Source organism: Chlorocebus sabaeus, chromosome 10, assembly GCF_047675955.1.
Source record: "Chlorocebus sabaeus isolate Y175 chromosome 10, mChlSab1.0.hap1, whole genome shotgun sequence".
Classification (NCBI taxonomy): Eukaryota; Metazoa; Chordata; class Mammalia; order Primates; family Cercopithecidae; genus Chlorocebus; species Chlorocebus sabaeus.
Window position 1 is genome coordinate 84,603,799 of NC_132913.1, and position 25,146 is coordinate 84,628,944.

General features: G+C 39.2%; 1 protein-coding gene and 1 non-coding gene across 5 annotated transcripts in view; one reads left to right on the forward strand and one right to left on the reverse strand.

Moving 5' to 3' along the window:
• Positions 1-878: 878 nt before the first annotated feature.
• Positions 879-25,146, reverse strand: part of SF3B1 (splicing factor 3b subunit 1) — a 48,698-nt gene continuing 24,430 nt past the window's right edge. For 2 of the 4 annotated variants that reach the window (XM_007965739.3, XM_007965740.3), the window contains 19 exons: positions 20,215-20,452; positions 18,617-18,829; positions 18,233-18,354; positions 15,175-15,372; positions 14,975-15,076; positions 13,488-13,667; positions 12,845-12,931; positions 12,448-12,718; positions 11,876-12,021; positions 11,634-11,780; positions 11,293-11,418; positions 10,541-10,762; positions 10,077-10,259; positions 9,880-9,991; positions 8,288-8,408; positions 7,813-7,944; positions 5,269-5,541; positions 2,181-2,397; positions 879-1,366 (listed from right to left, as the gene is read on the reverse strand). In XM_007965739.3, the coding sequence (XP_007963930.1) occupies positions 1,208-1,366; positions 2,181-2,397; positions 5,269-5,541; positions 7,813-7,944; positions 8,288-8,408; positions 9,880-9,991; positions 10,077-10,259; positions 10,541-10,762; positions 11,293-11,418; positions 11,634-11,780; positions 11,876-12,021; positions 12,448-12,718; positions 12,845-12,931; positions 13,488-13,667; positions 14,975-15,076; positions 15,175-15,372; positions 18,233-18,354; positions 18,617-18,829; positions 20,215-20,452 (3,249 nt within the window). In that variant the 3' untranslated portion in view covers positions 879-1,207. Of the gene's footprint in view, positions 1,367-2,180; positions 2,398-5,268; positions 5,542-7,812; positions 7,945-8,287; positions 8,409-8,795; positions 8,866-9,879; positions 9,992-10,076; positions 10,260-10,540; positions 10,763-11,292; positions 11,419-11,633; positions 11,781-11,875; positions 12,022-12,447; positions 12,719-12,844; positions 12,932-13,487; positions 13,668-14,974; positions 15,077-15,174; positions 15,373-18,232; positions 18,355-18,616; positions 18,830-20,214; positions 20,453-25,146 lie in introns of those variants that run through there. The other 2 variants (XR_012094257.1, XR_005241483.2) reach the window with 2 other exon arrangements.
• LOC119625507 (small nucleolar RNA SNORA4) lies at positions 14,616-14,751 on the forward strand. The gene has a single exon (XR_005241700.2). It is a non-coding gene; the product is annotated as a small nucleolar RNA SNORA4 (small nucleolar RNA).

A 25,146-nucleotide genomic window follows, 5' to 3' on the forward strand; every position in this document is an offset into this window, starting at 1 on the left:
TTAACTAAGCTTCCGAAGCAGGAACTCCTCAAGTGTTAACAGGCAGTTTTACTTACAGTAGTAGTTATATGCTAATGCTGTTTGCAGAATTTATTTTCTCTTTAGCGTTCACAGAAGTACTACCACATGGAAACAAAACAAAATAGTAAAAATAGTATAGGTAGTAAAAAGGCCAACACCAAGAAATTTGGGGCCATAACATTATAAAAGGTTCAAAATATACTTTACATATTTGCTAAAAAAATTAAGTCTAGTACTGCCTTAATGCTTGGTTCCTCTATCATTAAATGGCATTTCATTCAGTTTATGCTGAACTCTTAGATCAACTTATTACTGAATACAAAGCTAAGCAAACCTAGACATTTTAGCTGCTGCCACTGTATATTATCACAGTACATAAGGAATCCGTTCTATCAGCATTACTTAGGTATCCTCACTCCTAATAGGCAGAAAGCAGGTTTGAAGTAAAGTTAAATTCCTCACTTGTTAAACACAGCAGACTTTCAAGCGTTGGACAAGACTTAAACCACTTCCTTTAAACATGTTCATAAAGCATTTTGAGAAATCAAGAGATGAAAGGCGCTATGTAAGTACAAAATATTCAAGACAGTTTAGCAATAAGTGCTACTTTTCTATGATGATGGAATGGTTGTGCTAGTTTGAGGGGAACACCTCCTGAGGCTACTGTTCTTGCTGTCATTATTAACAGAACAATGGAATTTTGACAAAGATGCCATCACTTCATATAATTTTTATTTGGCTAACTACTTCCTATTAACCAGGTGACAGAAAATGAAATTAAGCCACTTATTCCACATAAACCAATACTTTATCAAAGTTCTGCATTTTACAAGTCATGTTCAAAAAACACACACAAATTAGCATTTTGTACACAAATGTTTATTTCTCAATTAAACATTCCCTTTAAACACAAGGAATGAGTTCTAAATCTTCATAAAGATGAATTAAAAATGAAATCCCTCCAGTATAGTGTATGTAATCACTGTGTTCTTGGTCACTACTGGCATTTACTGCTTAACATCAAAAACAAAGACAGGTTATTTAAAAATCATGCTACTGGATTTCTAGCTCTTCCTCTATGACCAGTTCTACACTGATCTGCAATGTTTAAAAGTTTACATCACCAAATCAAAGCAAGTTTAAGGTGTGAAGTAGCTGTGCATTAAACACAAAATAAACAATAAAATTATAAGATATAGTCAAGTTCATAACGAATATAGGTGTTCTTATCATCGTTGTAGATTCTTGGGTAATGTGCTATGAGAGCATCCTGGGAACCAATGTAGATGGAGTTGTAAATTTTCCAATATACATCTCTGACTTTCCGGGCTGGGTGAAACAGACCCTAAAATAATATTGAACAGTTACATTATTTCAATTTTCAAGAACACACATAACCTTAACAAAATTAACAAATCATAAAGATACGATTCAAAATTATTTCCCTTGGGGAGTGGGGGGGGGAGGCCTAGTAATTATACAAAGCTAAAAGGGAAGAGACAAAACGCACTCCCCCGTCACCACACAATTGTTCTACCTTATGGCACAATATACCCTACTGATAATCAGGAAAAGTTACTTAATTCAACACACTACTTTTCTTGCTAAGTAATCTTTTAAAAACCTTTAACTTACAGGGAGTGGGGGGAAAGGGGAAGGAGAGCATTAGGACAAATACCTAATGCATGCGGGGCTTAAAACCTAGATGATGGGTTGATACGTGCAGCAAACCACCATGCCACATGTATACCTATGTAACAAACCTGCACATTGAGCACATGTATCCCAGAACTTAAAGTATTATTAAAAAAAAAAAGGCCGGGCGCGATGGCTCAAGCCTGTAATCCCAGCACTTTGGGAGGCCGAGACGGGCGGATCACGAGGTCAAGAGATCGAGACTATCCTGGCTAACACGGTGAAACCCCGTCTCTATTAAGAAATACAAAAAACTAGCCGGGCGAGGCGGCGGGCGCCTGTAGTCCCAGCTACTCGGGAGGCTGAGGCAGGAGAATGGCGTGAACCCGGGAGGCGGAGCTTGCAGTGAGCCGAGATCCGGCCACTGCACTCCAGCCTGGGCGACAGAGCGAGACTCCGTCTCAAAAAAAAAAAAAAAAAAAAAAAGAAATTCACCAATTTAAAAAAAAAAAATTTTAACTTACCTGTAAACAATACTGCAACATTCTACATGGTCCAATAGCAACTCTCAGACCCTCTAGGGCTCCCATAACTGCCTGAATTACATGAGGAGATGTCTCAAACACATTGGGCCATACATAGTTCAACAAGTGATTCAGCGAATCTTCACAACCAAATCCATAAACCCCAAGTGACATGTGCTGTACCACTGCACTAGCCGTCTGTCTGTGTACAAGGTCTCTATAAGGGAAGGGAAAAAAGTCCTTTAAGATACAGTCTTATAAAAGGGGAAAAAATCCTTCAAGATATGGTCTTAGTTTTACAGGAAATATTCACCTGCCCGCTGGAAACGAAATTACTAATTCAGTGCACTGAATAGATGTGAAGTCATCCTAACATTTCGTGTGTCTAATATATCCTTTAGAATAACTAATGCTTCCACTTGAGAACTTTTGCTTTAATGACTCAAGCTTCACTATGGCTCAACAATTAAGCCATATTTTCTAATTAACTTTTTTTTTTTTTTGAGACAGAGTCTCACTCTGTCGCCCAGGCTGGAGTGCAGTGGTGTGATCTTGGCTCACTGCAACCTCTGCCTCCCAGGTTCAAGCAATTCTCCTGCCTCAGCCTCCTGAGTAGCTGGGACTACAGGCATGTGCCACCATGCCCAGCTAATTTTTTGTATTTTTGGCAGAGATAGGGTTTCACCATGTTAGCCAGGATGGTCTTGATCTCTTGACATTGTGATCTGCCCGCCTCAGCCTCCCAAAGTACTGGGATTATAGGCGTGAGCCACCGCACCTAGCCTTTTAATTAACTTTTAGAAGGAATATGAGCAGGAGGGCTCTGTGAAATCTTGGCTTTATTATGCTATTAAAGAGGAGGTATGTGATTCTAATGTATGAATAACAAACGGTAATATCTTATTTTAAACTTTTTTCTCTTTTTTAAAATTACTTTTCAGGCTGGGCATGGTGGCTCATGCCTATAATCCCAGCACTTTGGGAGGCCGAGGCAGGTGAATCACCTGAGGTCAGGAGTTCTAGACCAGCCTGGCCAACATGGCGACACCCCGTCTCTACTAAACATACAAAAATTAGTCAGGCGTTCTGGCGCACGCCTGTAATCCCAGCTACTCGGGAGGCTGAGGCAGGAGAATAACTTGAACCTGGGGGGCGGAGGTTGCAGTGAGCCGAGGTCATGCTGTTGCACTCCAGCCTAGGCAACAAGAGCGAAACTCTGTCTCAAAAAAAAAAAGAAAAAAGAAAAATTATTTAAAAAAATTTTTATTGTTAGAGATAGGGAGGGCCTCGCTATGTTGCCCAAGCTGATCTTGAGCTCCCGGGGTCGAGTGATCCTCCCACCTTGGCCTCCCAAATCATTTTAAACTCTTGATTATAAACTTAAATCTTTACTAGTACTTCAGATACTGGATATAATAGGTAACTAAATTAAAATTAAATTCCCTTCTCACGTAAAGTTTAAGTTTCAATAACTCAATCTGGGGAGAGGAAGAAAAGATCAACAATTTTTTCAAACCTACAGAAGTAACTACCATCTCCTATGTTAACTGAGTTTATGTTCATGAAAAATCAATCAGTTATTCATTCCACAATTATTCAACCAAGTATGAGCTCATTGGCTAACACACTGGGATTTGCAACGGGTATGAAAATGAGTTTCCAGGCCAGGCACAGTGGCTCATGCCTGTAATCCCAGAACTTTGGGAGGCCAAGGCCGGTGGATCACAAGGTCAGGAGATAGAGACCATCCTGGCTAACATGGTGAAACCCTATCTCTGCCAAAAATACAAAAAATTAGCTGGGCACGGTGGCACGTGCCTGTAGTCCCAGCTACTTGGGAGCTGAGGCAGGAGAATCACTTGAACCTGGGAGGCAGAAGCTGCAGTGAGTCGAGATCGTGCCACTGTACTCCAGCCTGGGCGACAAAGCGAAAGTCCGTCTAAAAAACAAAATGAGTTTCCACACTTTGCTCCAAAGATAGTAGCACAGACCACATCAAAAGAGAAAAACACTTGTATTTACTAATATTCTTGTTTTTCTTATTTATTTTAATAATGTCATTCAGCATAAGAATGAAGCAGTATTCCTCATTAATAAAATTTCCAACTGAAGTATTCTTTTCATTTAGTAATTTTCAATGGAATTACTCCCTCCACTTCTTAGTACACAGAACAAAGTTTTTAACTGCAGGTGACATACATTAATGACTGCACTATGGTCCTCACGCACTTCTCACTGAGGAATATGGAGCAAGGGTGATTTACCCTCATTTTTTTTAGCCCTGGGCAGCCAGGCTTTTACAGAGCACAATTCTTACTTTGCTTCCATGTCTTGCATATACACTTTCTGGTAACTTGTCAAGTCCAGTTAAGTCTCCCTTTCAGAAGGTTATTAATGAATAACTTTAATCTGTACACAAAAGTATGTGAATGGGCTCTGATTTGAGTAACTTCTCTCTCCTGAAAAATAAAGAGCCAGTGAAACAGTTCTTTCCCTTACTATGCCTGTACTTTCCTTTGCACTTTCTTCAGTTACTTCTGTGTTTAAGGCTGTGCATCAGTCTAGATGGTAAAAAGGTATTAGCTGTCAAATAACTCGAACAGTACTGTACTGGTGGTCACTATCTGAAACACCAGGGACCTGCAATAGGAAGAGTGTAGCTCTGGCAGGCTATGTTCAGTAATTCAAAGGCTTAAGAGAAACCTATCCTTTACCTGCAATAAAAAGCTAAAAAGATCAGGTCGCTGCCACACTGATTAGCTCCTGCTCATCATGTCCTCTAACTATATTTGACCAATTTTGAAAACAAAAGATTATCAATCAACCCTTTTCAAAATGTATTTACTTCAACAGATATGAAAAGAGATTTAAAGGGGGTGGGGGAACTTGAAAGGAAGTCTGGGGAATCACTACAGTGTGCACATTATTTTAAAATAATAAGTCATATTTACAATGTCCCAAGACTCCAGGCTAGCATTTTTTTCTTTAACTACATTACAGTAAAAAGTCATCTAATAACTATTTCAGGATATTCTAAAATGAAGGAAGAGTTATAATTATTTTCTTATCATCAGTTCAAGTCACTTACCTATCCATTAAAGCATCTTCAAGTAACGGTGTTACAGCATAAATGTAGTCTTTTCCCATTTCACCAATATATTCAAACAAGAAGGAAAGTGACTTTAACACTCCATTTTGAACATTCAGTTCAGGAACTCTGTATTCATTCATTAAGGCAGGGAGTACTGTGAAGGGTGAACATGTTTCCGCAACAATAGCTATTGCTACAGTGGTACAAACTCTGTTCTGCCTTTCTTGAACTTTGAGGTTGTTTAGAAGTGTAGCCAATACATCATGAGGGCTGAAAAAAAAATGGGTCAACAAGCTGTTACATTATAAGTCAAAAATTTATGGAAGAAAAAAATGCATAAAGATGAAAACTTTTAAATATTAATAATTACAGGGAACTCAGTAATTTTATAAAACCCAATACTTCCAAGTCACTGGCATTGTTTCTACATTAAAATTTCATATAAATTAAAAGGTCAGTTTAAAAAAGTTAACCCTGAGAAGATCAGAGGTCACAGCTGTACAAATTTTAAAAATTTTGGCCAGATGCAGTGGCTCACGCTTGCAATCCCAGCACTCTGGGAGGCCGAGGCAGGCGGATCACGAGGTCAGGAGTTCGAGACCAACCTGGCCAACATAGTGAAACCCCGTCTCTACTAAAGACACAAAAATTAGCCGAGTGTGGTGGCACACGCCTGTAGTCCCAGCTACTTGGGAGGCTGAGGTGGGAGAACCACTTGAACCTGGAAGGCAGAGGTTGCAGTGAGCTGAGACCATGCCATTGCACTCCAGCCTGCGTGACAGAGTGACACTCCTTCTCAAAAAAAAAAAAAAATTTAAGTTAACTCAAATTAATTTTCATATGTAATTTTCAGTTTTTAAACTTTCTGAAATATAAAGAAATTTAACTAAATGTTTAAAGTGAGTAATTCTGAGTTGTCAAAATGGGCACTAGAACTAGGTAGCAGTGGTGAGGGGAATATCTGAATTGTGGTCTCCCATTATAAACCATATAAAATCTCTTTTCTTTTATCTTCCCTCCTACACAATTTGCTGCATCTATTTGCCTCTTCTTTGACATAAACTTAGAGGGACATTGGGGATAAAAGCTTGCACAACAGCTATTCACTACAAATTTCTTGACTCCATCACCACTGAAATAAATATTATGCTACCAAAACAGGAGAGAAATTAGTGTGTGTTAGGGGAGGGGGTGTGGTCTGGTTAATTCTATCTAATTAATCAGACGTTCACATGTCATATTCCTTGAACACATTTTCTTAAGCCACATGGACATGTGGTGTCTCGTTTTCTATAATGACTGTTTTTTCCTACTTTAGTTGTGATGGAATGGAAGCAAACCACCATAGATTATCTCACAAAGCAGCTATAATTCAGTTAAATCCGCGGAGTAATGTTAGAATAGCATTTTTGTTTTTTTTTTTTTTAGAGACAGGGTCTCGCCCTGTTGCCCAGGTTGGAGTACACTGGCACAATCACAGCTCACTGTAACCTTAAACTCCTGAGCTCAAACAATCCATAATACAACTTTTAAAACACATAAAGCATTAATATGAGACTTAAATGATGCTGTGAGACTAAAAATTTGCCTTAATAGTTTAAGCAATATCCTAAAAGACCAGCACACATTTTGTATTTTTCTGAAAATGGTACTGTTTCCCTCCCTGAAAACACCTAAAGTATAATTAAAGTAAATCTTAAACCCTTCCATCTATTTTAATTCAATTAAAAATTTAAGACTACCGGCTGGGTGTGGTGGCTCACGCCTGTAATCTCAGCACTTCTGGAGGTCAAGATAGGTGGCTCGGCCGGGCGCGGTGGCTCAAGCCTGTAATCCCAGCACTTTGGGAGGCCGAGACGGGCGGATCACGAGGTCAGGAGATCGAGACCATCCTGGCTAACACGGTGAAACCCCGTCTCTACTAAAAAAAAAACACAAAAAACTAGCCGGGCGAGGTGGCGGGCGCCTGTAGTCCCCGCTACTCGGGAGGCTGAGGCAGGAGAATGGCGTAAACCCGGGAGGCGGAGCTTGCAGTGAGCTGAGATCCGGCCACTGCACTCCAGCCCGGGCGACAGAGCAAGACTCCGTCTCAAAAAAAAAAAAAAAAAAAAAGATAGGTGGCTCACTTGAGGTCAGGAGTTCGAGAACAGCCTGGCCCACATGGTGAAACCTCATCTGTACTAAAAAATACAAAAATTACCTGGGTGTGATGGCGCATGCCTATAGTCCCAGCTACTGGGGAGGGTGAGGCAGGAGAATCTCCTGAACCCGGGAGGTGGTGGTGGGTGCAGTGAGCTGAAATCAAATCACTGCAGTCCAGCCTGGGTGACAGAGCAAGACTCCGTCTCAAAAAAAAAAAAAACACAAATTGAATTTAAGAATACATTCCAAAAATCAGAAGGTCAATGGTTAAATGAAGAGCTTTCTCAACTGCATTATTCAGACCATGCCTCCAAAGAGATTTCTACATGAAGTATTTTTCAATACCACAACGAATTTATTATAATTTTTTTTTTTTTAATGGAAGTAAGTGACACTCACCCAATGGCCTTTGCAATATAACCAAATGTGTTGACTGTGGCTCTACGAATAGCCTTTTTGTGGGCTTTTAAGAGCTCTAAAAGCTCAAAGCAAATTCTCATCCACTCTCTTGCAGACACATATTCAGCTCCCCTAATTTAAAAAATACACATATTATTTGTGACATTAGGAAAAGTTTTAAGGATAAATTTGCAAATTCAGTTCTAAAAACATGATTGTTAACTCATTTTAAGCATCAAATAAGAGTTATTACTCTTCAGAAAGGCTGAAGAGTTAGTCTTACAGGTTTAGTCCTAAAATTACATGGCCACCCCATTACCATCCAAATTGAAATTTGACTGAAAATATTAATACTAGACAGCCTAATCATATACACTTGTATTAGTGACATTAAGAAAATTTTGCTAATTGAATACAAAGTGGCCAAATTTGAAAATTGATACTGCTTATAAAAATGTGTGGGTAATCTGCTTACCTGTCAGCAATACGCCCAACAAGATCAATACAATTCTCTTGTACTTTTTCATGTCTGTTCTTTAAGATGGGGGTGAGTCTAGGCAGCAGATCTTTAATTGGTGGAGTCATCTTATGCATACCTATTTAATAGAAGTCAATAAACTATCAACATTTGAATTGCAACTTTTGTTCACTTTCCTTTTACTTAGCAACGTCATATGTGACTATGCATAAATATAAACTTACAGCTGCCTATGGAAAGAGAAAGCCCCGGATTCTGACCAGACTCAGAATCGTTTTTAACTTTTATTAACAATTTTTGATTATGTATAGAAATGAAAGAAATCAGTGAAGTGATTTAAAGAATGATGGATACTCAATAACAAAAAAGTTTTGTTTGGTTCTGAAATGTATTTGTGCACTGACATTTAAATATGGGGACAGCTTATGTTCCGGCCGTACACAACAATATAAGCCAGAGGTAAACATGTAAATAAAGCAAAAATTTCCAGAAAGGGCCCCCTTACCCTTTAACTGCAAAACAAACAGATCTCCAGTCTCCCTGCAATGCAGGGCATACTTGGATGGTATTTACACCTATGAAGAGAGAAAAAAGGAGGCAGCTGGCAGGGGCTCTTGCTCTAACTAGAATCACTTGCTCTGATTCTCTCTCCATTGCTCTTCCCATGCCTCTCTGACAAACAATATGGTTTAAAACTCCCTGCAAACCAGAGCCCTACAAGTGGCCATGTAAATGATTTTTGGCAAGTGGCTATCTTCAAGTATAGCACTGGGCTGCATTGGAGATTATATGCAAATACAATAGTTTAAAAATGTATATTGCATAAATACCTCTTACAAAATAAGAAAAAACAGTGGCTCTCTCACAGTCAGCTATTTTGACTTCTGCTAGGTTATGAGAGCCTCTAAACTCTGCAGGAGTTACATTTGGCAACAGTTATAATCAATTTTAAAAAAAGATTAAATACAAGAAACCATTTGTTTTCTTTGTCATACTGCCCTAACAGAATAAAAACTTTGCTCTCCATATCCAAGACCACTTGTAATACAGCTATGTTTTGGGTTAGAAAACTGAATGGACAGTATTGAAAACTTGGGTATGTAAATAAAGACAATAATTTGATCAGTTCACTTTTCTGATTATATTCCTTGAAACTGATGGCAAGTAAAAAACCTGTCATAATCACTAATTCAAGATTTAAATATACCCATATAGTTCTAAAACTAAATTAAAACTTTAGGTTTGCCTTTTCCCCCCTCGCAGCAGAACATAGCAGAATATATTTCACCTGAAACACTATTTCTACTAGGGTCCTGTATTCCAAGACTTCAAAGCTTTTTCAGCTGTGACTACTCCCACCTCTCCTATAGGTCCTAAACTTGCCCTTTTTTTCTCTTTAAAGTAAAATATAAATGGGTTTTGGGAAACAAAACTTTTGTGACATCCCCCGACTTAACTACAATCTTGAAGTGCTTTTAAAAAAAGTAACAAAAACCTCCCAAATCCTAAATAAGACTTTACTTACAAAAAAAAAAAGAAAAAGAAAATTAAAACAAGAAAAAGTCTTATGTAACCAGCAAATTTCATACCTATGACATTTACAATGGCCTTCAGTGCTCCGAGAATGCTGCCCAATACTTCAGGGTACTCTTCACCCAAATATTCATACAATACAACACCCAAGTGTCCCATTAATTTTTCCTATAATAAAACAAATAATGTTAAAATGTTACTATCTACATTAAACTATTTGGTGAAGAAGTAATAATTTGAAAAAGAAGTTTACCTCTTGACAAGTCTTCATGACAACAGCAGTTCGAGAAATCAAGTCAGCTGCCTGCTGCCTAACTTTTGCAGATTTGTTATTTAAACGCCACAAAACTGTACCACAGATCTGAGGCAAGTATGGTTTGACTCGTTTGCCAAGAGCATTAACCACTGTGCCAAAGCCGTTCAACATTACTGAGTCCTAAAAAATAAATTTTAAAAAAAGACACATTCATTTGGTTTATGACTGCACAGTTGAAATATACTAATAGTCAACCTTTTCTAACCACCCAAACATCTGTGGTTGTTTTTTTACATCAAATCTTAAAACTTGAGGTAGAATAACATTTTTTGGTAACCGAGTGAGCATATTAAAAATTACTTCAAATTCAATTGCATTCTAGAAAAATTTGCTTGACAACTAATACGTTTTTCTACAAATATTAAAGTCAGTAGCAATGTGCCATAATTAGTTATCATTACCTCTGTAGTCTGTTCTTGGAAAGCATAAAGAATACCATCAATCAGTTGTTCTTCAAGTTTATGATCAATATCTGCTGCTCCCAAATTGCCCATAATTTTCTCAATTGTCTCCATCACCATTTTTCTGTACTGTTCAGCTTCATCTTTCAGATCATCCACAATCCTGGATATAATTTCTGCTGCACCTACTTTGTTTGCCAACTCCACAGTAGTATCAACTAACTAAAAAGAACAGAAAAAAAACCTTTTAGACTGCTTTTCCAAGGACATAAAACAACATCATGAAAACCAAATACTCTAAATATACTACTTATTTAGCTAATGAACATGATAAGAATAATTCACTGCTATTTATTAAAGTTGAAGAGAAAAGTGACCAAACATAGAAAAATGAGTATAAGTTAACATGATTCAAGGTAAAACTGTGTCCATGTTTCATCTAGCCAGATAAAGCACTGAATTTACCAGACAAAAACATCAATTCACAGTTGAGTATTAATCCTTGAATCCAAAATCAAAATGGAAGTTAACTGGCTGACTAAAATCCATCTCCTCACAGTTGAGTATTAATCCTTAAATCCAAAATCAAAATGGAAGTTAACTGGCTGACTAAAATCCATCTCCTTTCATAATCAAGCACATATAAACTGTGAGATAATTAAGGTAAAAAATAATATATAACACGCACTCAAGTCGACTAAAGAATGAGTCAAAAGGATTTTTGAGAATATTCTTTTAAAATAAAAGCTTACCTGTCGGTAATTTCTTCTATCCAAAGCCATCCTGTGCTGCCAGAAGTGTTTAAAAAAGGGAGGAAGAATCTCTGTTTTAATGTAGTTTGCTTCTACACCATCTGTCCCACAACACTGTTTTACCACCTAAAAGGTTAAAAAATAATAATAATAAATCAACTGACTTGAAATGAACAGACTACTCACTGCTGATTACGTAATTTTAAAAAATAAAATTTAAAAACAAATGAAACAGTACTGGTGTAACATACAGTTTTTTTGTTGTTTTAAAAAAACACTTTAAAATTCTCTTAGAACCATGAAACAAATCCAGTTTACATTAACAAATCTGGAATAATTACCTTCAGCACAATCTTCTTCATTTCCTCATCAGGAGATTGGAATTCTCGAATAAGGATTAACATCACTTCTCTAGTATAGTAGTTGGCATATTCTGCATCCATAAGAGGAATAAGATACCCAATAGCCTTCAAGAAAGCAGCCAAACCCTATTTTTAAATAAAAATATATGTACTTTAGTAATTTAGATTTATGTCACCTTAACTTTAATGAAGATAAATCAAAAGGTAATTGGTGGATTTACCTTTCCTCTGTGTTGGCGGATACCCTTCCATAAAGGCTTTAACACAGAATCAAAAGATTCGATACCATAAGGAGTTGCTGCTTCAGCCAAGGCAGCAATGGCCAAAGCACTGATGGTCCGAACTTTCTGCTGCTCATCCACAAGACCTACAAAACCAAACACAGGTTTTAACTATGCCCCAACATTACCTAAGTTACACAATATCATCCAGATTCTCGCAATATATCAACTATTTAGCCAAACTGCAGAATACGTTCACATTAAAATTAGGTAAAAGCAAAATATGAACCATAGCCTGTTAGCAGATAATATTACAAACCCATCATAAAATCTATAGTTTGTACAGTTATGCCTTTCCATTTATCTCCCCAAATCAGTAGCCCAAATTTTAGGACAGCTGTCCTATTAAAAGTAGACAGGCTGTGTGTGTACCTCTAGTCCCAACTACTCAGAAGGCTGAGCAGGAGGATCACTTGAGCCCAAAAGTTTGAGTCCAGTCTGGGCAACATAGGTAAGACTCTGTCTCTTAAAGAGAAAAAAAAAAAAAAAGACAAAGTTACATTACAACTTACCATGTTCAATGATTTCAACTAAACTTCTAAGATGTGGCAAGATGGCACAGCCCATAAGAATAGCTATCTGTTGTACAATCTTAATACCAGTGTGTCTCGCTTGCCAGGACTTCTTGCTTTTGCACACAGCTTTTAAGAAAGGCAATAAAGAAGGAATGCCCAGGGCAGAAGCTACAACAGCAAAAGCTCTAGCTGTTGTGTTACGGACATACTCATCCATGTTATCTATATCAGGTCTCATGGTAGAGATCATAGTAGCCAGACCAGCAGCCTAAAAAGTAAACAAAGAAAGGACAGTCATGAGTTGGTAATATTAATCTTCAACCATTTCCTTCCATAATCAAGTAATTCCATAAACAGAAATAAACTGTCTTCTCTAGAAATTAAATGTAAATACCTTTGCCAAATTAGAAATGATCTCTCGGCCTTCCACTCTAGCATAGTAATCTTCATCAATCAATAGTGGTTCAATGACCACAAGGATCTGAAAAAGAGAAAAAAGAGAAGCAGCTACACTTTCACATCAATTACTGATGAAATACTCATGTACAGAATTAAACATTAATACAAGAAATTTAGAATTATCAGGATTTTCATTAATCAAGGGACAAATTGTTTAAGAATTTTAATTACACAAGTCCAAACTCCAGATAGATATGAAAATTTAAGAGAGCTATTAGTGACACACTAATATTCAATATTTTTTAAAGAAATAACTTATATGCCCTATGAACATACTGCACCATAATTACCATCGGTGAAAAAAGTGGTTCTTAATACTAACTGGCACAGTACAGAATCACATATGTTCTCATCCTAATCTAATCTCAATAAAAGCAAATGAAAAAATTAAATAATATGAACCTCTTATGGCAAAGATGACAAAAACGAATATCTGTACATCTGTATAAAACTGTATTTGTACATGTATGATATGTACTGGTGCAAAGAAAAAGGTCTAGAGGGATATGTAAATTTAACATTGATTAACTGAAAAAGTTAAAATATTAAAACTATCAGAAACACTATTAAGAACAAACCTTATGAACATATGGACGAACTAAGTCATCAAGTTTGTATAGTATCCTATCAATAACTTTCACAAGTAAATGACGCTCTTGATCCTCAAGTGTAGGAGACATCAGTAGAGGAAGAATCTGATTAAACAAAGGACCAGCTCCAAATTCACGAGCTTTATCAGTAATCTGACGCAATGCAGCCTGGGAAAAAGAGCAGAGTAATAGGTGTGGTTTCTTTACAATCAAGCATTTTGAATGAGCAAATTACTCAAAGAAGATTTTCCATAATTTAATATGTGTTTACTTTTACACACATTTTACACAGACAGCATGAGTGTATTTCCATCCAAATTACTCTGGAATTTCAACTACTGTGATAGAAATTTTATATTAATTCAAAAGAGTAATTTAATAGAACAAAAGAACTACAGAGGTATGTACCAAATTAGCCTTCACTTCCCCTAAAGTATCTTCCATTTCCAAGGCACATATAGTGTTAATATAATCCCTCACTAATTTCACTAATTATCTTCAAGCTTTAAGCATATTTTAAAGGCCTTGAGAAATGGAGAATCTCATGTTTCAGCATCTTTATTAGCTTTTTTAACCAAGGAATTCTGTGCTAACTCCAGCTGGGCATGGTGGCTCACACCTGTAATCCCAACACTTTTGGAGACTGAGGCAGGAGGATCTCTTGAGCCCTGGAGTATTTAAATAATAAAAACAAACAGCTGGGCATGGTGGCTCACGCCTATAATCCCAGCACTTTGGGAGGCTGAGGCAGGTTAATCATTTGAGGTCAGGAGTTGACCAGCCTGGCCAACATGGTGAAACCCCGTCTCTACTAAAAATACAGAAATTAGCAGGGCGTGGTGGTGCACGCCTGTAGTCCCACCTACTTGGGAGGCTGAGGCAGAAGAATTGCTTGAACCCAAGAGGCAGAGGTTGCAGTGAGCCAAGCCTGCACCACTGCACTCCAGCCCGGGCAAGACAGCAAGACCCTGTCTCAAACATATATATATAATATTAATAATAAAAACAAGCAAAAAAGTTAAATCCTTCACACTACATAAATTTTTTTCCATCATGCTATGTCCTTGATAAAGATGAAGAAAGTAATTACAAATTCCTAAACACAAAAATATAACACTACCAAAAGTTAATTTTTTTGTGAGGAAAGCTTTCTAAATAACCTTTACCAATTTGGGCTACTTGGAAGAGTAAAGGAAAGACCACACTCCAGCGGGTTATACCAATAGTTCAGTACTATTTTGTGGCCTACATTTCCTGGTGAAAAAATTAAAAACATTTTTAAAAATATAAACTTGGCCAGGTGCAGTGCCTCACACCTGTAATCCCAGCACTCTAGGAGGTAGGCCAAGGCAGAAGGATCACTTGAGACCAGCCTGGGCAACATGGCAAAACCCTGTCTCTACAAAAACTACAAAATTTTTTTAAAATTAAATAAATAAGCAACAAACATGACAATTTAACAAACTGAGACTTACCTTTCTCATTGGTGGTGTTCCATTCTTAATTTTTAAAAGCAACTTCATTATTTTTCTCTCTTTTTGCTCTTCTGGACTAAGTGTTGATTCATCAACATCAACCTACAGTAAAAAGAAAAAAATGTTAAGGGAAGTTGAAATGTTATGATTTATAATTCTGGAACAAAATGTAATAGTTTATTTCTGCTAGTATCACTTACCAATAGTTTATCAAAGTACTGAATATCATCAGGCTTTAAAAATGGAAGATTTCCAGATGGCTGATCATTAACACTTTTCATAGTTCGATCTTCAGTTTGCATGTGGAAACCAGTCATACCACCCAAAGGTGTTGGAGTAGCTGTCAGTTTTCGAGCTGGAGTTCGAATAGGAACATAACCAGCTGGAGGAGGAAGTACCTAATAAAAGTTATAAGACAGTTTAGGATTTTGTTTTTTCTTTTTTCTTTTTTTTTTTTTGAGACAGAGTCTCACTCTGTTGCCCAGGCTGGAGTGCAGTGGCCGGATCTCAGCTCACTGCAAGCTCCGCCTCCCGGGTTCACGCCATTCTCCTGCCTCAGCCTCCCGAGTAGCTGGGACTACAGGCACCTGCCACCTCGCCCGGCTAGCTTTTTGCATTTTTAGTAGAGACGGGGTTTCACCGTGTTAGCCAGGATGGTCTCGATCTCCTGACCTCGTGATCCACCCGTCTTGGCCTCCCAAAGTGCTAGGATTACAGGCTTGAGCCACCGCACCCGGCCAGGATTTTCTTAACTTAAAAAACAGCATAAGGAACAATATTTGCACTTAAAATATTTTAGTTTATTAGCTAATAAGATTTTCATTTGCTTGGAGACAACATCTATCTTGCTTTTCTATCTTAATTAGAAACTTAAAATATCTGCTTCTCATCTGCTAACTGATTATATCAGTGGTGTAGGGAACTGAGGAAATACAAGAGAAGAGCTTAGAAAATACTGATCACGTTCAAACATGTTGTGTGTCAAAATGTCAAATTATTAAAAATTTGAAAATTATAAAATCTGAGTCAGCAATTCCAAAAAACTGCTCTAGTCGAGCAAATAACATTTCATAAGTATTTATATAAAATGGAAATAAGCTAATATGGGGCATATAACATAAAAAGTTTCATTTTAGTATTAAAATATCACATAAATTCCTGTACTATAAAATCTTTTAAGTGTAAAACTCTACAAAAAATTAGTTAAATGCATAAAAACTAAAACCAAAATGTTTGCCAAAGCCCTGTAAAATACACACCACCTGATCAAACCTTTTGCAAAACAAGTAAAATTTCAAAAAATGCAGGCTGAAAATCACAAAGAATTTTTTTTTTTTTTTTTTTTTAAAGCTGGTAACAGACTTCAAAAAACAAACAAACAAAAAAAAAAACACAACTTCTGGGCAGGCCAGGTGTGGTGTCTCACGCCTGTAATCCCAGCACTTTGGGAGGCTGAGATGGGAGGAACGCTTGAGCCCAGGAGTTTGAGACCAGCCTGGGCAACACGGCAAGACCCCATCTCTATTTTATATAATTTAATATATAGTAAAAGAAAAAAAATACAGCTTCCTAGGCATATCGATAAACCTATACAAGTCTTCTCCAGTGAGCCTAAAATTGTTGTCTATTAAAGATTAAATTATGTTAAATTTACATTGATGCTATCTGTACTTTGTACAGATACTTTTTGTTGCTAGTTAATGTCTGCACCAGCAGACCACTAAGCATTTTGGATAAAGTGGATACTCTATAGACGTGAGACCTAGGGAAATCAATGTCAAGTCCACAGGCATCACTTACCATTAAGGATTTAAAGGTCTACTATATTTTTACATTACTAGTAAGGATGTTGCTTATTAGTAGGATTCACTAAGGGAGACTTTTCCTCCTAGTGACTCTAAGGAAATCAATGACTACGACTGAGAAAGACACTCAGGCAGTCAACAGTAAGTTGTATCTATACCCACAGCATTGTGTGGAGGCTACAAAAAGCTTTAAGGCAAAACTTCATGCAAACTTGAAACAAATACTCTAACATAAATAACAGGGATCAAAAACAAAACAAGGCTGGACACAGTGGCTCATGCCTACAATCCCAGCAGTTTGGAGGTCAATGTGGGAGGATACTTTGAGCCTAGGAGTTTGGGACCAGCCTGGCAACACAGTGAGACTCCATATCTACAAAAAATAAAAAAATTAGCCAGGTATGGTGGTGCATGCCTGTAGCCCCAGCTACTCAGGAGGCTGAGGCAGAAGGATCACTTGAGCCCAGGAGCTCAAGGCTGCAGCGAGCTATGTCAGCGCCACTGCTCTCCAGTCTGGGCAACACAGTGAGACCCTGTCTCTAAAACAAAACAAAATTAAAAAAAAAACATATGCATGAACTGTTAAAAATCAATAGTCATTAACAGAAAAAGCTCTGTAAAGGCCCTCTGATGACTTACAAAGTTATCTGGTTCCCCTTGGTTATGATGTCAGCTATATGACCACAGGCTATCTTCAGACTAACAAATACTCCCTGAGTACGAGGTACTTGGAAAATTTTATAGTTCAAAATAAATTTTAGATTGATATGGTAAAAAGAAGGCTGGGCACGGTAACTCACGCCTGTAATCCCAGCACTTTGGGAGGCTGAAAGGGATGGATCATTTGAGGTCAGGAGTTCAAGACCAGCCTGGCCAACATGGTGAAACCCTGTCTCTATAAAAAATACAAAAATCAGTCGGGCATAGTGTTAGGCGCCTATAATCCCAGCTACTCGGGAGACTGAGGCAAGAGAATCGCTTGAACCTGGGAGGCAGAGGTTGCAATGAGCCAAAATCACGCCACTGCACTCCAACCCGGTGACAGAGTGAGACTCCATCTTAAAAAAAAAAAAAAAAAAAGAATATTCTTTGTGTCCACTGACAATCCATAAACTTAAGTATACAAAATCTTGGTGAAGCACCAAGTAAAATAACCACAATCTAAATAAGCTTATTCCTGGGACTGCTAGAAAACTGAAGCACCAGCAGTTCTCAAACTATAACTGATAGACCTGTATACAAGTCCTCCAGATGTCTTTCAAATAGTAATAGAATCATGTTGTTCATTTCTTTTCATCTCTATTTGGAACTGAAATATACCTGGAAATAGCTAAGAGAATGGAATGACAATAGTAAATTTGGGCAAAGCCAATGCAAATTCGATCAATTTTTTTTCACTATTTAAAATAAAGGCATATCCTAAATACCATCTCATTCATATTTGATGTACTACCTTATATCCTTCTGGGAACATAGCATCTAATTCCTCATCAGAAAGTGGGCGATTTCTCTCATCAATTTCTCTTTCCCATCGCCAAGCCTGAAGCTGTTCAGGAGTCATACTCATTATGTGACCTACCAAGAAAAGCAAAGTTTTATATACTCTATAGTGCAAGACTGTGTTATTACATATATCTTTGAGATAAAAGAGAATTAAGATCAACCCTATTATTTATTTTGCTTTTACATTATAAATGCAAACCAAGACTTAAATTTTTATATCTCTTTATTCTTGCTAGAAGTTGACATTAATAGCACACAGAATACCACAAAGAAAAAAAATTAAATAATTTATGGAGGAAAAAACCATTATTTCCAATGAGAGAGAGAGTTCTACCTGGAGTAGGGGTAGCCATGTTCATGGCTGGTGTGCCAATTGGTGTTTTTCCAGGGGTCAGAACTGGAGTGCTTCCACCCATCTGACTAGCTGGTGTTTCATCCCACCGTGATTTTCTTTTACTGGCTCCAGGAGTCGGTGTTTCACCAATAGAATCTCCACCTCGATCTGTTCGAGGAGTCTCAGCCCATCCACTTCCATGCCCAGGAGTATCTTTAAAAAGAAAGAGTGAGTAAAACCACAATTTTAATTACTGTTAAAATAATATTCTTTATTCTCAAACAGTTATACTCAAAACTATCAAGTTCTAAAACAGAATATTCCTAAAATGGTGACCCATTTAAAGTTGTTTGAGACCAGCCTGACCAACATGGTGAAACTCTGTCTCTACGAAAAATACAAAAATTAGCCAGGTGTGGTAGTGGGTGCCTGTAATCCCAGCTACTCAGGAGGCTGAGGCAAAAGAATCTCTTGAACCTGGCTGGGCACGGTGGCTCACACCTGTAATCCCAGGACTTTGGGAGGCCAAGGCGGGTGGATCACAAGGTCAGGAGATCGAGACCATCCTGGCTAACACGGTGAAACCCCGTCTCTACTAAAAATACCAAAAAATCAGCCGGGCGTGGTGGCGGACGCCTGTAGTCCCAGTTATTCGGGAGGCTGAGGCAGGAGAATGGCATGAACCCGGGAGGCGGAAGTTGCAGTGAGCAGAGATCACGCCACTGCACTCCAGCCTGGGCGACAGAGCAAGACTCCATCTCAAAAAAAGAAAAAAAAAAAAGAATCTCTTGAACCCGGAAGGCAGAGGTTGCAGTGAGGTGAGAGTGCACCACTGCACTCTAGCTCGGGTGACAGAGTGAGACTCTGTCTCAACAAGAGCAACGAAAAAGTAAATTTGATGTTAGGTACATTTTTCCGTAATAAAAAACAAAGGGTAAGCCAGGCACAATGGTTCATGCCTGTAATCCCAACACCTTGGGAGGAGATCCCCTGAAGCCAGGAGTTCAAGACCAGGCTGGGCAATAAAGCAAAACATTGTTTCTACAAAAAAATTTAGAAAGTAGCCGGGGACTGGGTGCGGTGGCTCACGCCTATAATCCCAGTACTTCGGCAGGCCGAGGGGGACGGATCATCTGAGGTCCAGAGTTCAAGACCCGCCTGAGCAGCATGGAGAAACCCCGTCTCTGAGGTTGCAGTGAGCTGAGATCGCGCCATTGCATTCCAGCCTGGGCAGTAAGAGCAAAACTCTGTCTCAAAAAAAAAAAAATTAGCCAGGCATGGTGGCATGCCCCTATAGTCTCAGCTACTCAGAAGGCTGAGGCGGGAAGATCGCTTGAGCCTAGGATGTCAAGGCTACAGTGAGCAAGACCCTGTCTCTAAAGAAACAAACAAAATCAAAGGTTACGGCCTACTAACTTTAGCCTAAGGTTCTTCGTTAAATCTTAAACCTCTTCAAGTAAAAAAAACAAGCATATGATCTGTTCTGTTCTTAATCTGTCCCCTTATATGCGTCCACCCAGGAATAAACAGAACACATTTCAGTCTGTAAACATACCACTCAACATTTCACCCACACACCCATACTCCACTAGAAGTACCTCTCTCTGTTTTGGGGGTTTCATCCCATCTGTTTTTACGAGCACTGGAAGTTGCGCCTCCATGGCCTGGTGTCGCGTGGCCTGGTGTATCGCCTCGTCCAGGAGTAGCAGCTCCCGCCGGTGTGTGGCTAGGTGTAGGATCCCATATTTTTGAGCCTGGGGTTGCTCCAGGAGTCTCACTTCCCTTTGCACGACCTGGTGTCTCATCCCATCTTAAGGAAGGAGTATGCCCAGGGGTCTTAAAAAAGCAAAAAAAAATTTATTTCACACACCCACATAGAAATAGTTAGAAAATTTCCATAAAATAACACTTTAAATGAAAAATGTTTTAGTTCTATGTACTATAATTAAGTTAGAGAACACTACCTCTACTTATAGGAAAATATACCTACTTTCTAGCAAATGTCTATGATTAAAAACAATGTAAAGTTTCAATCCGAAGCACTGACAAAAGTTCCAGCTTAAAAAAACAAAATATTCTGGGTATAAATCTTTGATATGCCATTAACAGCTCTGTGACTTTGGGGGAAATCAATAAGGTTTCTCTATCTAGATCTGTAATCGAAGGCTTTCAGCTCTAATTACATTAGTACTTCTCAAAGTGGGGCTTAGAGACACATATTTAGGGGAGAAGGAATTCATGCGTTCTAAGAAAATAGTCCTGTTGATGTTTTGTTCAATTGTGTGTGTTTAATTAATACAAGCATGCTTCAGATTACCTATGTAATTTTTTTCTTTCTTTTGAGACAGAGTCTCCCTCTGTCACCCAGGCTGGAGTGCCGTGGCATGATCTCGGCTCACTGCAAGCTCCACCTCCTGGGTAATCTTGAGATCAGTTTGTATTTACAGTTACATGTGTAGCAAATAATATTACCCTAGCTGAGGCTGGTAAGATTAATGAAAAAAGATGAGAGGTGGATTTTCCTTTGTTTTTTGACAGAGGGTCTCACTCTGCCACCCAGGTTGAGCGCAGTGGCACAATCATGGCTCACTGCAGTCTCCACCTACCAGGCTCAAGCGATCCTCCCATGTCAGTCTCCTGAGTAGCTGAGACTACATACAGGCGCACACCACTACACCCGGTTAATTTTTTTTTCCTCGGAGAGAGAAGCATCTTACTATGCTGCCCAGGCTGAGAGGTGGGTTTAAGTAACATCAAAGGTTCCACAGTAGTTCACAGAGTAACAGCTGGACAACTGACCGCATGTGATAGCAAAAGAATCTCCACCAATAAAGACAGAATCATATCAAAGTAGCATAGAGTATAAAGAAAACAAAATTTGTACTTATATACTGCCTCATAAGTATTCCATAGGATATGTAATGTACTTTATATATTTGTTTTAAAGTTGGGAGCTCTTGGCTGGGTGAGGTGGCTCACGCCCGTAATCCCAGCACTTTGGGAGGCCAAGGCGGGCAGATCAACAAGGTCACGAGATCAAGACCATCCTGGCTAACACGGTGAAACTCCGTCTCTACTAAAAATACAAAAAAATTAGCCAGGCGTTGTGGAGGGCGCCTGTAGTTCCAGCTACTTGGCAGGCTGAGGCAGGAGAACTGCATGAACCCAGGAGGCGGAGTTTGCAGTGAGCCGAGATCATGCCACTGCACTCCAGCAGCGGTGATAGAGTGAGATCCCGTCTCAGAAAGGAAAAAAAAAAATTGGGCAAGTTGGGAGCTCTTATAGACACAAGGACTTTATCTACCTTCATGTTTGCAAATTTGCATGGTACCATTAAACAAGTTTAAGACTCAATAGTTTTTCCTTTAAAAAGATACTACTCAGGGCCAGGCATGGTGGTTCATGCCTGTAATCCCAGCACTTTGGGAGGCCAGGCAGGCAGATCAATTGAGGCCAGGAGTTGAGACCAGCCTGGCCAACATGACAAAAGCCCATCTCTACTAAAAATAAAAAATAAAAATAGCTGGGTGTGGTGGTGTGCACTTGTAATTCCAGCTACTCAGGAGGGTGAAGCATGAGAATTGCCTAAACCCAGGAGGCGGAGGTTGCAACGAGCCAAGATCGCGCCACTGCACTCCAGCCTGGGTGACAGAGTGAGACTCTGTCTCAAAAAAAAAAAAAAAAAAGGATATTACTGTTACTCAGGGTTGAAAAATTCTGGATTAGGTAAATAAAGCACACGAATCGTTTAAAATCTCCATTCTGGCATCTGTCCCTCCTGCTGAATTATAAGGAAAGATGGGAAATAAATTCTATTATCTAATTCCTACATTCATGACTAGAGTACAGTTGTATTAAATGAACAGAACAACAAAAAAAAAAGTCTTGAGTCTCTGAATTATTTATTTATTTATTTATTTTTTATTTTGAGACAGAGCCTCACTCTGTCACCCAGGTCAGAGTGCAATGGCACGATCTCAGCTCCCTGCAACCTCTGCCTTCCGGGTTCAAGCAATTTTCTTGCCTCAGCCTCCTGAGTAGCTGGGATTACAGGTGCCTGCCATCATGCCTGACTAATTTTTTGCATTTTTAGTAGAGACGGGGTTTCACCATGTTGGCCAGGCTGGTCTCAAACTCCCGACCTCAGGTGATCTGCCCGCTTGGCCTCCCAAAGTGCTGGGATTACAGGCATGAGCCAGCGTGCCTGGCCAAGTCTCTGTAGTTTCTATAAGAAAGATATCAGCATATCAGCTCTCATGCCAGGCGCAGTGGCTCACACCTGTAATCCCAGCACTTTGGGAGGCCAAGGCAGGTGGGTCACCTGAAGTTGGGAGTTTGAGACCAGCCTGGCCAACATGGCAAAACCCCGTCTCTCCTAAAAATTAGCCAGGCATGGCGGTAGGCACCTATAATCCTAGCTACTTGGTAGGCTGAGGCAGGAGACTCGCTTGAACCCAGGAGGCGGAGGGTGCACGGGGGCCGAAATCATGCCATTGCACTCTAGTCAGGGTGACAGAGCAAGACTGTCTCAAAAAAAAAAAAAGAAAAAAAAAAGAAAGGTATCAGCTCTTGTGTCTAGTTATGTGCATACAGTTAAACATTACCAGGACAAACTTCTTTATCTTTCTCAAACTTAGTACTGAATGTCATCCACAGAATTAAAGTTAGTAGTTACTTGGCTGGACACGGCGGCTCATAACTGTAATCCCAGCACTTTGGGAGGCCAAGGTCGGGGGATCACTTGAGGTCAGGGGTTCAGCACCAGCCTGGCCAACATGGAGAAACCCTGTCTCTACTAAAAATACAAAAATTAGCTGAGCCTGATGGCACACGCCTGTAATCTCAGCTACTTGGGAGGCTGAGGCACAAGAGTCACTTGAGTCTGGGAGGCGGAGATTGCAATGAGATGAGGTTGCACCAACGCACTCCAGCTACCCATGGGTAACACAGCAAGACTCTGTCTCAAAAATTAAAATTAAAATTAAAGCCAGTAGTTACTTATATTGAGCAGAACCATATCCCTCCTACATATCACCAAGCAAATGAGAAGTCCTCACCTTAAATTAAATTGATTAGAAATTATGTATTAGGTTTTGTATATCCCAATTCTGGGTTTGGGGAAATACTGCATGATCTGATAGGTTTTTTCTTGATTTATAAGTTAAATCTATAGCAGTCCAGGCTAGAGCTAATAGTGATTTAGACAAGGATGGCAGAGGCAGAGATTATGAAAAGTGGCTAGCTCCTTAATATATTTAAAGCTGATGCCAAGAAAATGTATATGGGTAGGATATAGGATAAGAGAATAAGGAGTATAGGATGACTCCCTAAATGTTTTTTTGTTGTTGTTGTTGTTGTTTTTGTTTTTTTTTTCTTTGAGACACAGTCTCGCTCTGTCGCCAAGACTGGAGTGCAGTGGCACGATCTCCGCTCACTGCAACCTCCACCTTCCAGGTTCAAGTGATTCTCCTGCCTCAGCCTCCCAAACAGCTGGGATTACAGGTGCCCGCCAACACGCCGGGCTAATTTTTGTATTTTAAAATACACCATGTTGGCCAGGCTGGTCTCGAACTCCTGACCTCAAATAATTCACCCACCTTGGCCTCCCAAAGTGCTAGGATTATAGGCATGAGCCACTGGACCCGGTCCTAAATGTTTCGCTTGAGCCAAACAGACATGGGAAAGACCAGGGGAGCAGGACTGAGAAGAGACGTATGCGAAAAAAAAGCAATAATTTTCTTTCAGAAATACTGATTTTGAAATGCCCATTGAACAGCCAAATAAATACGTCAGGCTGAACAAACACGCAAGTCTGCGGAACAGAAGCAGAGGAAAGATTTATAAGTTTGGGAGTTATTTTATATAAATGGTATATAAAGACAAGAATGAGATCCTAGGGATCGAGCACTGATGGAAAAGAATCCAAAAAACTCAGCACTACTATAATACCCCAAAGTTCGGAGATAAGAAGAATGAGGATCCAGCAAACAAGACTAAGGAGTAGTAACCAGTGAGGAGATTTTGAGGGGAAGCAAGAACGACTAAAACCCAGAGACTGAGAGAGAAAAGGGTATGAAGAAATGTCAAATGTTCTTGATATGCTAAGTCATATGAGAAATGAAAATACACTTTTTAAATTTATCAATTAGGGGTCAAGTGACCTTGACAAGAGATTTTAGGTGGAGTAGACTAGAACTACGTAAGAAGACTAGAAACTACGTAACACTAGAACTGACGGTCCTCGGCGGGCCTGGACGTGGCGGGTTGCTTTCCAAAATGGCGCGCGCGCTGAGGGCTGCAGCCGCGAATGCCAGACTGGGGAGAAACCAGAAAGGAGAGCAAGTCCTGTAAAAACAACTACTACTTCGGCCGAACTCCAGGCATGACCAGCTTTCTGTCGGGAACACTCAAAGGGTTTTTTTTCCAGACTCCAAGCTCCCATACCAACAGTAAGAGTTTCTTCCACGTCACGGCCCTTGGATCAAATGGCAGGTTCTGTGTGGAACCGTGGTCGACTCAATCATGTAGCC